At 47.0% G+C, this 15,233-nt stretch overlaps 3 protein-coding genes across 3 annotated transcripts; 1 reads left to right on the top strand and 2 right to left on the bottom strand.

The window, feature by feature from the left end:
* Positions 1-729: 729 nt before the first annotated feature.
* Positions 730-7,033, bottom strand: PIF1 (PIF1 5'-to-3' DNA helicase). Its single transcript, XM_041483173.1, has 12 exons — positions 6,551-7,033; positions 6,350-6,477; positions 6,172-6,299; positions 5,922-6,075; positions 5,271-5,385; positions 5,090-5,196; positions 4,550-4,689; positions 3,777-3,883; positions 2,898-2,985; positions 2,222-2,367; positions 1,110-1,301; positions 730-786 (listed from the first exon to the last, which is right to left on the bottom strand). Exons 1-12 carry the CDS (start codon positions 7,031-7,033, stop codon positions 730-732), a joined length of 1,845 nt encoding a protein of 614 aa, XP_041339107.1.
* Positions 7,034-7,216: 183 nt separating this feature from the next.
* On the top strand, positions 7,217-10,425 carry FAM183A (family with sequence similarity 183 member A). The gene is made up of 4 exons (XM_041483539.1): positions 7,217-7,346; positions 8,063-8,122; positions 9,034-9,137; positions 10,154-10,425. Exons 1-4 carry the CDS (start codon positions 7,217-7,219, stop codon positions 10,274-10,276), a joined length of 417 nt encoding a protein of 138 aa, XP_041339473.1. The 3' UTR covers positions 10,277-10,425.
* EBNA1BP2 (EBNA1 binding protein 2) lies at positions 10,345-15,219 on the bottom strand. Its single transcript, XM_041483538.1, has 9 exons — positions 15,116-15,219; positions 14,949-15,032; positions 14,548-14,705; positions 13,636-13,759; positions 12,415-12,504; positions 12,112-12,187; positions 11,769-11,859; positions 11,265-11,445; positions 10,345-10,917 (listed from the first exon to the last, which is right to left on the bottom strand). The coding sequence occupies exons 1-9, from the start codon at positions 15,194-15,196 to the stop codon at positions 10,867-10,869; spliced, it is 936 nt and encodes a 311-aa protein (XP_041339472.1). The 5' UTR covers positions 15,197-15,219; the 3' UTR covers positions 10,345-10,866.
* Positions 15,220-15,233: the final 14 nt, after the last annotated feature.

Consider the following 15,233-nt stretch of genomic DNA (forward strand, 5'->3'; position numbering starts at 1 on the left):
ATCTTCACAGTTCTTATAGTTCCATAATTGGGGGTATAAGATGTAGGACTTCCTCCTATTTTTAAATAGTGTCAGCTCATCTCAAAAGGTTAAAAAAAAAATCACCTCATTGTATGCAACAGACTAATAAAAATGCTATGTATCAGCATAACAGGAAATGTGCAACTCTGACACTCCTGCTTGTGGAAGAAGTTATGCAGGCTCCTGGAGTCAGGCAGCAAGAACAGTCCTTCTCTTGCAGGCGAATCAAGTATTCCAGATATTTAGCACTGCTTTCCCTTGTGTCAGCAGCTCCTGTGAGCAATCCAAGCAAAGAGGACACATTTTCCATCTCTCAACAGTGGCTGAGAAAGGCACACAGGTCTCAGCCTATATGTTCAGATAATAAAATACAATTAGCAGGCAGGAGAGAATGGTAGGAAGGTCCCTCAGACAGGATAAAACTGTAGAAATGTCCCTCAGGCACATCCTTGTTCAGTCATTTTGTTTGCTAGAGTTGCATTTGTGACATAGGAATACTCAAGGCTGGGGGCTCAGAAGGGGTCTGCAGAAGCCTTCCAAATTCCAGAGATGTGACATGGGGGTAGTTCTACATATACAGAGTCAGCTGAATGAAGCAAACATCCAAAAATTTTCCTTTGACTTTGTCTATGTTGTCAAATATACACAGCAAGATTGCTGCATCTCAGCAGGCTGAGCTGACACCTCACAGAAACCAGAAGAGCATTCTCACTTGCATTTCCAGTTCTCCTTCTCATCAGCATCTGAATAGGTGTGTAGTGAATCCTTTGCGAGAAAAAAAAAAGAAAAAAATAGCAGAAATTTATTTTGTGCCCACTTCTTCCTCAATCCTTACTGCAATGGAGGATCAAAGAATCCTAACCCATCCTTTCATCCAGAGGACCAGGCAGTGTTACACAACCCCAACACTACAGTGGTGTTTTGCCACCAAGAGCTGCCCTGCTACATGCCCTCTCTGCAGTTTCATCTCTCCTGCCACTACAGGTGTTGATCTTGCTTAGGAAGAAAAAGAAACATCTTGATGCCCACATCTCTCATCTTTGAGAGATGAACAAGGCAGGCTTTGCTAGTGTGAGATTTTTCTTTACCTGGGCTAGAAGCTGGTGACGCCTCAGCTGTCTGTAGAACTGCAGCACAGCAGGATCAGCTCTCACTGCCTTTGGGTCAAAATCCAGAACACGGAGACCTGCAAGGCTTCGGGCTCGGGAGAGAGCTACATAGGCCTGCCCACTTTCAAAGACACGAGACAGGGAGATCTCCACACAGTCCAAAGACATGCCCTATCAAAGGCACAGAGAGCTTGGTTACAGAGCAAAAATACATTGCGATGTATCAACACTAACATGTCCTGTGAGTCTGTCCAAGGTACCATCTTTGGTAAAAGATTTTTGATTTTTTAAAAAGGGAATCAGTAGAAAGCAAAGGCATTTTTCCACTGTCAGGAAATTTCTAGTAGATAGTAGGATCCACTAACTAACTCCAGTGAGGCTTTTGTTGTGTGAAACTCCATAAATCCCATCTAATCAACACAGCAGGGAAAGAAATCCTGCTGGTTTCACTCTTAGTAGTTAACTGGAGCAGGCACCATTCTCAAGCAGTCCTCAGGGAGATCTGAGAGAGAGTTTGGGTAAGGCCTGGCCAGCCCTGTCTCATGGGTCATCCCAGGTGCAGCAGAATTTACAGCATGGCCTAGTTTAAACTGTGGCATGGGAATAAACTCATAGGTCACAGGTCTCCAAGACCAGTATTTATCAAGTATGAAGTCTTCTGGAAAGGAAGGAACTTTTGAAATATTACACTGTTACATTGAAAGTTATATTGAAAAAATCCCCACTCTGCACCACCAAAGGGTGAGTCCAGCCCAAAGAGCACAGCTGTGGCTCCAGCAGCTTCCTCGGTTACACTGCAGAGCTCAGGTCCTTAATGCTCTCAGGGGAGCACTAGGGACCTGACTCACCCTCATCAGCCCACAGATAAGTAATGCTGCTTTATACTCCAACTCTGCAGATGGCAGTGCCCCTAAGGAAACCCCAGCAGTACTGACAGCCCCACTCTCTACAGCTAGACACATATTCTGGCCTTCCCCCCCAGCAAGGGCCTTTCAGCTTTCCCTCCTGTTTCACCAGCAATGCAAGCTCACCCAGGAAATAGGGTTTATAATGATGTAAAAGTCTATAGACAGCAGCACAAGAACACCCACCTGACTCTTGTGAATGGAAATGGCCCATGCCAATTTTAAAGGTAATTGCTGGCGACTCAGATGAACTCCTGATGGTCCTTTGATGACCCATTTCTCCATTTTTATGAGCTGTGTGACCCCACAGAGAAACCTCACCTTAGGCAACCCTGTAGGAAGGAGAGTAGGAAAAAAAACAGGGATGTATTCCTAACACTCAACAGCCAGGATGTCAGCAGCTAAAGAACACCTTTTTTCTGCCTAAACCAAACTTAATCCACAAACAGTTAATAGCATGTCCTGAAATGATGTTTGACATCTACTTAAGCAGAAGAATTGAAGGCAGTTCAATTTTACCAGTTGAGAAGCAGAGAAAAAATTTGCAGGTAGCAGAACATTATTCTTTGAGAAGAACAAACAAAAATTAATCAAAACTTGCTTCAACAGAACAAACAGGAAATTCAAATGAGCATACACATTTACATACAGAATACAGAACACAAGAGGTCTACAGATAGCTGTAGCTGATGCAGTGCATGACATCACAGCTCATGAGAGCCCCAAGCTTGCAGAGATCTCTCTGCTTTCCCTCAAATTATTACCAAGCTGTAAACAAAATTAAGAAGTCATCAGCCACCAATGACACACTGTTTTGTTATTTTCCCACTTCCTTCAACAAAAGAGCAAAAGGCTTACTTACCCTTCTGTTCACTTTCAAACCCTACAACAACACCTCGTGCCCCATTCACCAGCCCTTGAGACACATCCAGATTCTTTGCTAACATCACCTACAGAGAAAAAGAAATATTTTAATGCACTTCTTCCACAGTCTGTTCAGCTACCTGCAGCTAAACTTCTTGCCAGGAAGCATAAGCACATCAGGCTGATTTGGCCAAATCATCCTATCCTGCCTATTGCAGCACCATCTCCCATTTGATTGGAATTATTTCACAGCCATTCCTTCCTAGGATTCCTCACTACATCATTTTACAGCACTGAACACTTTCCTTGAGCTATTTCTGTCCACAGCTGTGAGCTCAGGTCCAGGAAGCAGTTTCCCCTTCACCAGGCATCACCAGCCTATGCATCTATAGATTCTGGGAACAGCTGAGGAACAAGTTTCCAAAGCAAACAGTGCTACTACTAAGTACAGTCCTAATCTTTTCCATTCTGACAGCCCCAGCTCAGAGCTAGGTGCCCAGTCCAGCAAATATGGCAAGCTGTGCCATACCTTTATAGATGGGGAGGGCTGCTGTACCTGGAGCTGAGACTGCAGGCAAGGATTGCTTATGCTCTCTGCTGCTGGAAGGCTTCTAAATTTGACTGGACATCTCTGTCAAAGTCACAGCAATCACCACTGTCCTCAAGACATGGACCTGAACTCATCTTCTGTCTGGATAAGACTCTAAGCAGGAAAAATACAGAGACTAGGACAGAGTCTTCTGTTGGCTGGGCATAGCCATTCTAGACTGAATTTGCATTATATAAATTCATCTACTCTATACATTTCTCTGATATTCCTCCATTTTTCTTATGCCATTTGTTCTGGTCTGTCACACAGATATGTACACACAGTTACCTGAGCTCCAAGCTTTAGCTCAACTCTACCACCCACAGGACACTGAGCATCAATTAACTTCACTAGCATTGGGTCACTGTCCAAAGCCTCAAACACATGCACTTCTCCTGTTAAGGAAAGAAAGGCAGAACTTACAACTGTTGAACATTGAACATGAACTCTACACAGCATTTCAGGAGGTTCAGCATTTATTTCTAACAGTAATTCCTCTTTTAATATCCATTCTGCTCTGCTGCTAGGACATCCTCACACAAACCTGGTCACATTTAACAGCAGAGAGCTCACTGTTGCCTCTCTTCCCTATATAACTTCCAGAGCATGAAAAGGCACAGGAATGAAAGGTCAGCAGTAAATAAGAACTGAGCAGACAGCATTTTGAGCAGTTTCACTCACTACCAACACCAGATCTCCAAAGCAGACTAAGGAAGAATCCAAGGGCCAGCAAGCCAAAAAAGGCAAAAAATTAAATAGCCTTTAATTCAAGCCATGGCTGGATAGAGCATAGCATTTCTAAGATGCTATAGAAAAAAAAAGCAGGGGTGTGGAGGCAATAAATTACCTTGCTGTCTCTTATAAACCAAACAGTGACATTGTGGCTTTTTACACAAAAAACAGTGATTTTTTTTCCCTAGGCACCTCAACTCCAACACACTGAGCTCGGACTGGTGCTGCTGTGCATGACAGAACACCAGTTCCACCTGACACCCCAGTACCCCCACTGCATCCATGCAGAGCTCAGCCCCAGAGCCAGCAGTTTCCTCCACCGAGCTCACCTGGAAGGTGTTGCAAGCGTCTCTCATTGGTTATTTCTACATCATCTTTATGGGTGCACAGCCTCGTAGCCAGGATCCCATCACGCTCAGACTTGTGAGCAGCTGTCTGCATCAGCTGTCTGGTGACCTCCTCTGTGCACCTGGTAGCCAGGAAAAGGGAATTCTTCTTTAAAATGATCAAGAATAGGTTTGAGGAGCAGTAACCTCCACACAGCTAGATCAGTCTGTGCAAGCTACAGGCCTCCAGAGAGGACAGAGAAGGACACCTGCATAAAGTGAGACAGCAGAGCCAGTGTGTGCCTCAGCCCTGCCAGCTCAGGAGCCTTTGAATTAATTCACAGAAATTGCAGAGGGACCCTAGGAAGTGTCCTTCCTTACCAGAGCAGCATATATGAAACCTGTCTACGTTAACTAAAGCATTTACAGCTTTTACCCACAGCCACATATTCCTGACAGAGTACAGAAAAGTGACAAACTGCTCTTTCACCTGCTCCATCAGTGGGGAGCAGGGATTACAAAGAGAGATGAGTTTCTCCTCACCTGCCTAAACGGATTTCACTCAGGAGTGAGACAAAGGTCTTGTCAGTCTGTCTCCGCACTTCAGTCAGCTCCATGTTTATGTGGATGCATTTCCTCCAGCTTTTTGCCTGGAAAAATCATTCTCTTTTTATGAAAGAGGCAGACTTGAAGTATGAGAATGAGTTTAGGAACAGTTTTGTACCTGGAAGCAGAATTTGGTTTCTTCATTAGCCTTGCAGACTGGGGGTAGCTGTAAGAAATCCCCACAGATAATTAGCTGAATTCCTCCAAAAGGCTCATCCCGTTTTCTGACAGCCCTGAAAGGGATAGAAGAGAAGTCCTGAATATCCTCCAGAATCTGGACATAGTCAGGTCCCAGAAGTTACTGCTTACTCTGTCAGCATATTCAAACCTAGACAACCTACAGTGAAAGATGTTTATCAGAAGAGCTCAAATAATAAAGCAGTGCTAGTACAAGACATTAAATTTGCTTTGCATGCCTAGCCCAGAAGTCATTACCAGTCTTGGTTCTGTAGTGGCTGTTATACTACAGCTACTTCTCTCTTCCAAGAGAGACCTTTTGGGCAGAGCTGTATATTCTGGATTCAGCTCTACGGACAGCACACAGCTCAGGAGATGGAGAAAACAACCCAAACAGCCACAGCTGTGAGTGAGGCGTGGACATGACCAAAATCTATCTCATGGTAAAGATCAACCCAGATGCTATGATTTCATGCTTCCTTACAGTCCTCTACCAGCAGCTGCCTTGTATCCATTCACAAAACGAAAGAAAGGATGCAGACTTGAAGCTCAGAGAAATTAATTTCTGCTAGCTTGACGTGACAATGCTCACCTTGCCACTGCTTCCAGCTTGTCGAAGAACTTGCCATCCACCATTGAGATCTCATCAATAATTAAGTGCCGGCAGGCGAGCCAATGCTGGCGCACCCCTGGCCTCTCTGCCAGCTGAATGCACTGTTCCAGGGGTGCCTTCCCAGAGCCGATGCCTGTCACAGGACAAAAAACCAATGCTTTAGGTTGCTCCTGATTCTTTAGGAAGGGAGTAAGAGCTCCCAGGCCCTCGCTGTCGGGCAGGCCATCACCTGCAAAGGCGTGGAGAGTAGTGCCACCGATGTGACAAGCCGCCACTCCCGTGCTGGCTGTGGCGTAGGTGATGTTCGGAGGGAGGGAGCCCACGATCCTCTTCAGCAGGAACGACTTCCCAGTCCCTTGGAGAGAGAACAACAGGTCAATGGCCAGGACTTTCCCCGGGGAGCCGATAGGAGTCGCCGGGACCCCTCACCTGCAGAGCCGGTGAAGAAGATGCTCTTCCCGCTCCGCACGGCGCCCAGCACCGCCTCCTGCTCCGCCGAGAGCCTCGCCGGGGGCCGCCTCTCCGCACGGGGCACCTGCGGGACGGGAGGGGGTGCGCCGTGAGGGCAGGGCCGCTAGCCGGGGCCACCCCCTCGGCCCGGGACTCACCTCCGCCGGGCGCTCCCCCCGCTCTTCGCCGGGGCGGCGGCGGCCGGGGCCGCACAGCAGGTCCCGCTCCTGCACCGGGCTGATGACGGAGAAGGCCGGCGGCGGCCGCTCCAGCAGGCGGGGGCGGCGCGGCGCGTCCCGCGACCCGACGGCCACCTTGAGGCGCAGGAGGCGGAGGAAGCGGCGCAGCGCGTCCGGGGGGCAGTCGGACAGCAGCACCTGGGCGCCGTCCGGCCCCACCCGCACCGCCGCCCGCCCCTCGCCCGCGAACCGCGTGAAGAGCCGCACGGCGTCACCGGCCAGCACGAAGCTCAGCACCGCCGCCGTCGCGCCGCTGCCGCCGGCCACCCGCAGCACGGGCTGCCGCAGCTCGTTGCGGCCCAGCAGCACGGTCGCGTTCCGCAATACGCGGCGGCGCGGGGCGAGTCCCCCCGGCAGCGGCTGCTCCACGGCCGCCGTGCAGCGCAGCTCCGCCGCCTCCATCGCCCCGCCGGCCGTTCAAACGCGCCGCGTGCGCCGCCGCCAATCAACGCCCGGGGCTTTAACTCGGCGGCCAATAGGAGGTGGGAAGGGAGGGGCGTGAGGCGGAGCGCCGGTCGGGCCAATCAGCGGGCTCGCCGGCAGCACGCGGGCGTTGCCAGGGCCGCGGGCGTTGCCAGGGCGGCCATGGCCGCTCCCCGCGGCGAGAGGGATCCGCCGGACGCGCTGCAGAACCGCTTCCACGCCGAGCGGGCCCGCAGGGAGCGCCGCTGGCAGCTGCTCTTCACGCAGTACACCGTGAACCCCCTCCGTCCCGGTGAGGCCTCGCGGCCACAGGGAGCCGGCGTAAAGCCCCGGGGGCAGACAAGCCGTGAGGGGAGTGGGGGCAGGCCCGCAGCGCTCAGCTGCACGTCGGGGGCAAACAGCGGCACCGAGCGAGGCAGAGCGGCCAGGGAGGGGTAAAGCTGGAAAGGGCAACTGGTGCTCTTCCCTTCTGCCTGAGGAACCCGTCTGCACACTCAGAGACAGAGCCGAAACATGACCCACTTGCCCAGATGGTGCCTTTAGTAACCACGCAGAAGTGAGGCGACTATTTAGGGTGTGGAACTTACAAATTCAGTGTAAATACAGAGCCAAGATAGGGTAGAGGCCCCCAACACGACACCACGTTTCTTCAGGTCCTGATTGCTTCCTACCTGCCAATTCACAGTCTGTGCTAGCACACACAGGTGATATAAGTAGATTCTTTCAGGTCTAAGTTTTTCAATAAAACAAAGAAAAATAATTTCCTGAGACTTGGCACTCTGCAGGCCATCCCTTGGCTGGGTGGGACTCTGATATGGTAAGCACAGGCAGCATCCCATGGAAGGGCCTTTAGCACAGTTAATGCCCTTCCCTTCCTAGAAGTTGCCATTAATCAGTATTTCTAACTCATTTTCTTCTATGCACATGCAGACCAATAATACATATTCCATACCTGGCTGTGATGCCAAATTCACATTAAAGTCATTCACCTGTCTCATTTCTCTCCAGTTCACATGGTTACTAGGAAGCCAATGTCTTGGCATGAGAACATACAGGAGCCGATAGATGGTAAGAAGTCTCTGGAAAACTTGTGGGAACTACATAAGAAAATTATTGACACATTAAGATTTAATAATTGTAACCAGACTAAAATATCATGTATGTGTGAACACCTGTGTGACCATATAAGCTAAACTAATTTATGATTTTTGTTTGTAAAGCAGGTTTTTTTCTACTTTAAGGCCCTTTCGCATTGCTTTCCATTTTCAGCACAAGTTTGCATCCACGCAATTATGTCCTTATTTCTAATTAAAATATATATAAACTACAAAATATATAAAATTCCTTATATTCATACTGTAAAATTTTTGTTGAGAATCTAAACCTTTCAGGAAAACAAAAATACCTAGAAGCATGTTCTGTATTACATGTTGCCTGCCATTGCAGATTCTACCCAACCACCAGGCAGGTTAAACTGCAGAAATGACTGCCCAGTCTTACTTTAGAACACTGATAACAAGAGCCCTTAGAGCAGCTGCTCCCTTATTTCTAACATGCTGATTTATCTAAAAACCTTAATGGGTCAGGTGAGGTTGGTCTGCTCTATTCAAGGACTGGGGAGGGTGGCAAACCAAACCAGGGAAAGGCTGCAGGTCTCAGGCAACTTGAGAAAGTTGAAAGCGGTTATGGAACACAGGTTTGTACTAGATGTGGTGTAGGAAAAGATGCTGCAGTACAGTAGGCAGGGATACCAGAATTAACAGGACAGTACTGTCAGGCAAGTCTTGAAACTTCCTCAGGAAATATTTGAGTAGAAATGTCACTGTGCATTCAGACAGTGTCATTCACAGAAGCACAGAGGCTGCTCCTACCCTTGCTCTTCGTGTTGCTTGGACAGTGTTAAGATGTCCCATTCCAACACATGTCCACAGATGACTGATTTTTAAACATACATTGTGTCTCGTTTTTTAAAACAACAGATGAATTCCTGAATCTTCTTCACCGTGCAGCAGTGGTGCCAAGAGAGAAATATTCAGAGCCACAAACGGAAAGCCAAGAAATTGGCTGGCATACAACACCTTTGGTGAGTAGGATGCTTAAAGACTCAGCCCTTTACAGGATTCAGAGATGTTAAGCCTGCCACACTGAAAAATGCTCATGCAGGAAAGCAATTTGTGACAAACAAGGAAAACAAGAATTACACAGAATGAGCAGAGCTGTTCACAGAAAACAAGTTTTAAAATTTACACCTAAGAGGACTCTTCTCACTGGCAGAGACTTGTGAACAGAGAAGCAGTACACTTCCCCTGAGAAACCTGACTGCAAACATCTACAGACAGTGACAGCACACTGCCAAATGCCACAGGTGTACTCAGGGCTGTTCATTAAAGCGTTCAGCCATGAGAAATGGTGTAGTGAGCAATGTGAAGTGATGCACAGAAGTACTGTGAAAAGAAATGTGCTGCTGCACAGCACCTTTCAAACAAACTGCAAGTAGAACCATAAAATTAATAATCATGTAAGTATACCCAAAGCAGATACACCAGTGAGGATTCATCTTGGGAAGTGTGAATAAACAGAAGGAAAAGAAATATGATTAACAAGCTGAGACATCAATCATATCTGGCAAACAGCTGTGATGATGACTGACTTTGCAGATTAGCGTTTTGGGAAAGGCAAATTTTGGCCTGTTATAAAGGAAACTAAGATAAATAAGAAAATAAGACAGTCTTCATTGACTTTTCGTATTATATATCAAGTAAACTAGTTAGTAATGACAAGAGTGGAGACAGGCATCCCAGCTGGGCTCTGTAGTATTAAGGAACTGCTGGAAAGATTAATCTGGCAGGGTAGAGGCAACTAAACTTGTGTGTAGGGAAGCAATTTTTAGTCAGAACTGATGATGTTGTTTAATTTGTTAAGCTTTCCTTATTTGGCAGGTTTGACCATAACAAAGCAGAGAACAAGACAGTGGTACCCTGCTCTTCTGCCATTTGGACATTTCTCAGCAGCAGAACACCACGAATCGTTCCTCCCAGGAGGGACTCTGCTACTGATTTTAGTAAAAGCACATGACTGTTTGTTATTTTTGTTTCCAAGGTTCCTTTCGACCACAGTGATACCAGATTCTACTTCCCACGCCAGAAAACTGAGATCACCATCCATGGCTACCCTGCACCACGGGAACAGAAGTCTAAAGACCAGGGGGAAAGCCACAGATAGAATGTTAATGACATCTAATGTGTTAGGTCCTGCTTGTTATCCAGCAAGTCTGGCAGATTGCTAGTGAGAGACAATAGAAAAGAACTTTAATCTGTCCAGATTTACAACCTGACAACAGTGACACAAATAAACCTATCTGTAAGACTCTGTATTCATCTCATTGTTGTTCCTATACCCATCTACACAAAGAGTCTAAAAAAACACTCTAACATCTCAAAAAGCTTCACACTTCTTATTTTGACATTGGCAACAAGACCCAGCACTCAAGGTGACCAACTTCATCTTAACAGTAGTGGTGGGAACAAAGGGCAGGCTTCAGCCACCATTCATTGAACAGCTAAACATGAGTTACACATAGTTCTGTGCGAACCACTTAATGCGTTCACACAAAAAAGGTTTAAGTAGAAAACAATCCTTCAACGAAACAGACAGTAAGAAAAAATTAGTGATAAGGCACTGGTTTCCACTGGCTTTTTTTCCTTGCCACTGCAAAGTATCCAGTTTGCTCCACAGTTAACTGCTTGATGACAACAGAAACACATCTTGCAACACGAAGAAACACAGAAGAAACACTGGGGAGCACAGTTCTCTTAGCGGGCTCGGTTCTTCATTTTCTGCCTTGCTCTCTTTCCAGGTCTCTTCTGCAAAAAAAAAAGGACAGATTCGGATTTTTGTTTTTACGTTCTCCATCTTTGTTCTAGCTCTATAGCTTAGGGAGGATACCAAAGAGAGGGTATTGTCAGAATGTCTGGAGAGGAAGATTTTGGCACACAGGTAGCAAACAGCACTTTTTAATTCCCTTTCTGATTTTCCTGCTGATACCAAACCACTGTCCCCAACTCTGTTAGTAACTGAATTATGCTTAGCTCCCAATGATAGGCATCACTTCCAGATGCTGGAGGCACCTATCATGCACTCGCCCCTCCCTGCCAGACACGGCCTGGCTTCCTAGCCAACCAGGATCATTTTCATGCAACATTTTACTTACATTAAGGGCTTTTTTCCCTCCTTTTCCTCCTCTTCCTCCTTTTCCTGGGCCTTTGTTGTGAGCCACTTTTGACTGGAAGCTGGATACATCATTAAAACTCTCCTTTGTGTTCCACTTTGAGCCCTTCTTCTTCCCACCAAAACCAAACTTCTGATTTTTGTATCGTCTTTTGGCATTTGGTCTGAAAAACAACCAACCAGCATCACTGCCTACATTCCTTGTTTCAGAAAGCTCTCAAGACACACACACACATACATATATATATACTCATGGTCTCCCATCAACCACCATAAACCTTTCCCCTCTGAACAAAGATACAGAAATTACCACATTTCAGTCTCTATTCCAATTTGGTCATAGTTTTCTTTTCTTTAGGAATAGAAAGCCACCTTGGACTTACTTTAACACTAAACAGAACAGTTTTTTTTTTCCCCAAAATTATCCCCTAAAAAGACTGAAAAATCAGACATTCTGTGTTTAACTATCTTTTGTTTCTGGTCTCACCCCTTCTTTGTCCGCTGATTTGCACTGCCTTTTTTATTCCCTTGAGATGATGTCTGCTCTTCATCTAGGAAGTCCAGCTTGTCAGAGAGACCTGCAAGAGTGAAGACATCACAGCTACACCTCAGAAAAGACAAATTTTCAGTCTAAGCAAGTAATAGCAACAGGTCACCCTCAGCTGCTTGGGAGGTTTTTCACTGCCACTGGCACACAATTCTGCACAGTAGCAGCTTTCCAACCTCGAGGCCCAGAACTACAGACACAGTGACCACATCACACTGCCCTACACTGCTCACACACCACTACTGCCCTTACACATTTGTTCTCTTAGACAAGTTGACTTTACCTTTCTGGTATTTCTTGACTGCATTCAACATATTTTTCTTCTCCTTTTGTCTCCTCTGCAGAACCTCAACTTGCACCTGAGATTAGAAGCAGAATGTTAGTGTTGCTCCTTGCAGTGTCCCATACTTTTTTTTTAAGGTATCCTATCTTTTGTTCTGTTTTCCTTCAGAGCAGCTAGACAGAAGAATAGACAGATTCTGTGTGTTTTAGCAGACTCCTGTGGCTGCACTTTTCCACCTCCCCACTCAGGCTCTAAATTCTTGTCACAGATCCTTTGGCACATGTCCCTTTTGTAGCTCCTCACCTTCTTGCCGTATTTTCTCATTGCACGGAGTTGTTTTGCTTTCTCAGACCTTTCCATTGCTTCCTGTTTACTCTTAAGTTTCTGTCGAATCTAATTAGGGAATAGAAAAAAACTCAAAATTTATCAGTATTTATCTTATTTAAAAGAGAATTTTATAATTTCTGTACTGGCTAAAAAAGACAAAACTCACACAAGAGAGAAGAAAAAGCCTTATAATGGGCTCTAATGGAACTTAGAATATCATGTCAGTCTGTTTGGGTGTATGAAAAAGACTTACTAGTTTCTTTCTTGTCATTATTAAAAGTAAAGCACTGAAGAAAAGACAACAATCCTGTAGAAAACATTTTTTCTGTTCCCTCCTTGTTCACAAACATCTTTATAAGGATGCTGCCTTATGAAGAATTACAGAGATTTCAACACAGATCATTTGATTCAGTCTAGTGATTCCAGGAGATAAAAACTGTTCTTCAAATTCAAGTCAGTGAACAAGAGAAGAGTAATGTGCAGGACTGACTTAAGCCTTAGTACCAGCAAATTATCCTTCTTCAGCTTATCTAGAAAGGTTCCATCAAAAAGCAGAACAGTGACCCAATGATACATGAACCTTCAAATTAGACTCCAGCTCATGTTTCTTTAATTTATACAATGTAGTCTTTTTTCCAAATCTAAACCAAAAAATAATGTTCAATTTTGAACAAAGACTACAGTCAAGAAGGAAATGTGTGAAAGTCTTATTTCCTGTATCAATCTAATTTCCTATCCAAAACAGATTCATTCAATAACATACAATTTAAAATCACAGAAAACCAGAACACACTGACAATAAATGAAAAGTGATACTTAAATAGGAAAAAAAGGATTGCATTCAAGCCACAGTCAACTGCAAGTTATATGACAAAGAGCAAAAACACAGGCAACTTTACATCCACTGTTACAGATACTAAGAAAAATGTACACCTTTTTAATATTAAACACATTCAGGACAAAGTATAAATCATGTTTTTCTACTTCATCATTCAACCTGTTATAAGAATCCCCACGTTGCACCAAAAACCTAAACAGAAAGAAATCTCCTGTCACAAAGTCCCAAACCCAATCATTGTCACAGGAATCAGAAAAGCGATGAAGGTCAGTACTCACACGTCACACCTTAAATTTAATCCCTACCCCAGGCTAAAACACACACATTACACTGGAAAGAAAACCATTCACTGCACGTACCTTCTGCATCTGTTGGTCTGATTTGGCCATCTCTGCAAAGTAATCATCCGGCCTCCTCGTGGGAACTTGGAGCTTACGCAGCCTAGGGAGCGCTTCCAGGACAGCCGCCTGCGCCTGCCGGTAGCTGGGGGAGAGCACAGCACCGGCTGTCACTGCCTGGCTGTCACTGCACCGGCTGTCACTGCCTGGCTGTCACTGCCTGGCTGTCACTGCACCGGCTGTCACTGCACCGGCTGTCACTGCACCGGCTGTCACTGCACCGGCTGTCACTGCAGCAGCCCTGTCACCACACCAGCCCTGTCACTGCACTGGCCCTGTCACTGCACTGGCCCTGCCACCACACCAGCTGTCACTGCATGTTGGGTACCTCACAGTCCTGATACAAACTGCTCACACATGCAGGCTGATGATGGGATCTAGCAAGCATTGGTCTGGTCTAGCAAACATTCAGTGCTACTGAAGGCAGCTTAGGTGCCAGTACAACATTAACATTTATATCTGGCACATATACATTTATCTTGATTTTTTTTTATATTGGAATATAAAAGGCAAAGCAAAACAAGAGAACTGTAAGAGCCCCAAAACAAACCCACAAAGAAAAATCCGTATCTTGTGTTAAAGCATTAGTCCTGCTATCAAGGAGCTTTTAAAATAAACTCAGCAAAGGATGAAGTCTGCTATGAAGACAGAAATTATTTCTTTTCAGTCACGCAGCAGTTAAATATACTACACTAATTTGTAGTTATTTTGGAAAACATTCAGAGCCATCCAATGTAAAATAACATGGCCGAGAGTACCACAGTGACAGCCAGTGTAGCAGTCTGCAGCTGTCTGTAGCACACTGCTGAAACACAACTCCAAACACGCAGCAACACAGTGAGACAACACATGAAATCTCTTTTTAACACTTACAAACTCATTTCTCTCTGGAAATCATTCTCAGGGTCAACGGCATCAGATGCAGAGGCGCTCTGAGAAACGGGGTCCGCGACCGGGCCCAGAGTCACGTCCAGCCTTTCCACCCAGGCCAGCTGCTGCCTGAATTCGGCCAGGCACTGCTTCAGGCCGTCCTGTGGAAGGAGCACAGCTCAGCACAGCAGCGCACCGACCGACCCGCACGGCTGGCCCGGCCGAGCGTCCCAGTGACACCGCGGGCTGCTCCTCGGGGCCGCCGGGGCACGCCCGCAGCGCGCCCCGCAGCGCACAGCACCGGAGCCCGCCCGGCCCCGGCCCCGCCGAGCTCCTGCGCCCGCTCCCGGCGCTGGGCTTTTCCCGGCCCCGGGCTTTTCCCGGCCCCCGCGTTCCCCGCTCACCGTGTCATTGCGCCGCTTCGGCCGCTCCTCCAGCACCACGTTGAGCCCCGGCTTCAGCGCGCCCCTCGCGAAGGCCTCCTGGAGCTGTGAGAGAGTTCGGTCAGTCCGCGCCGCCGGCACCGGGCGGCCCTTCCCCACCGGGCTCGCCACGGCGGCCGCGGGCTCACCTCCGAGTCCGAGAGCGAGGAATCCTCCGAGTCCGAGCCGGAGTCCGAGAAGGACCCACGCCGCGCCACCGCCGCCGCCATCGCTGCCGCCCCCACCGCCGCCATCGCTGCCGCCCCC

Source organism: Pyrgilauda ruficollis, unplaced genomic scaffold (assembly GCF_017590135.1).
Source record: "Pyrgilauda ruficollis isolate IOZ18807 unplaced genomic scaffold, ASM1759013v1 scaffold6, whole genome shotgun sequence".
NCBI classification, from domain to species: Eukaryota; Metazoa; Chordata; class Aves; order Passeriformes; family Passeridae; genus Pyrgilauda; species Pyrgilauda ruficollis.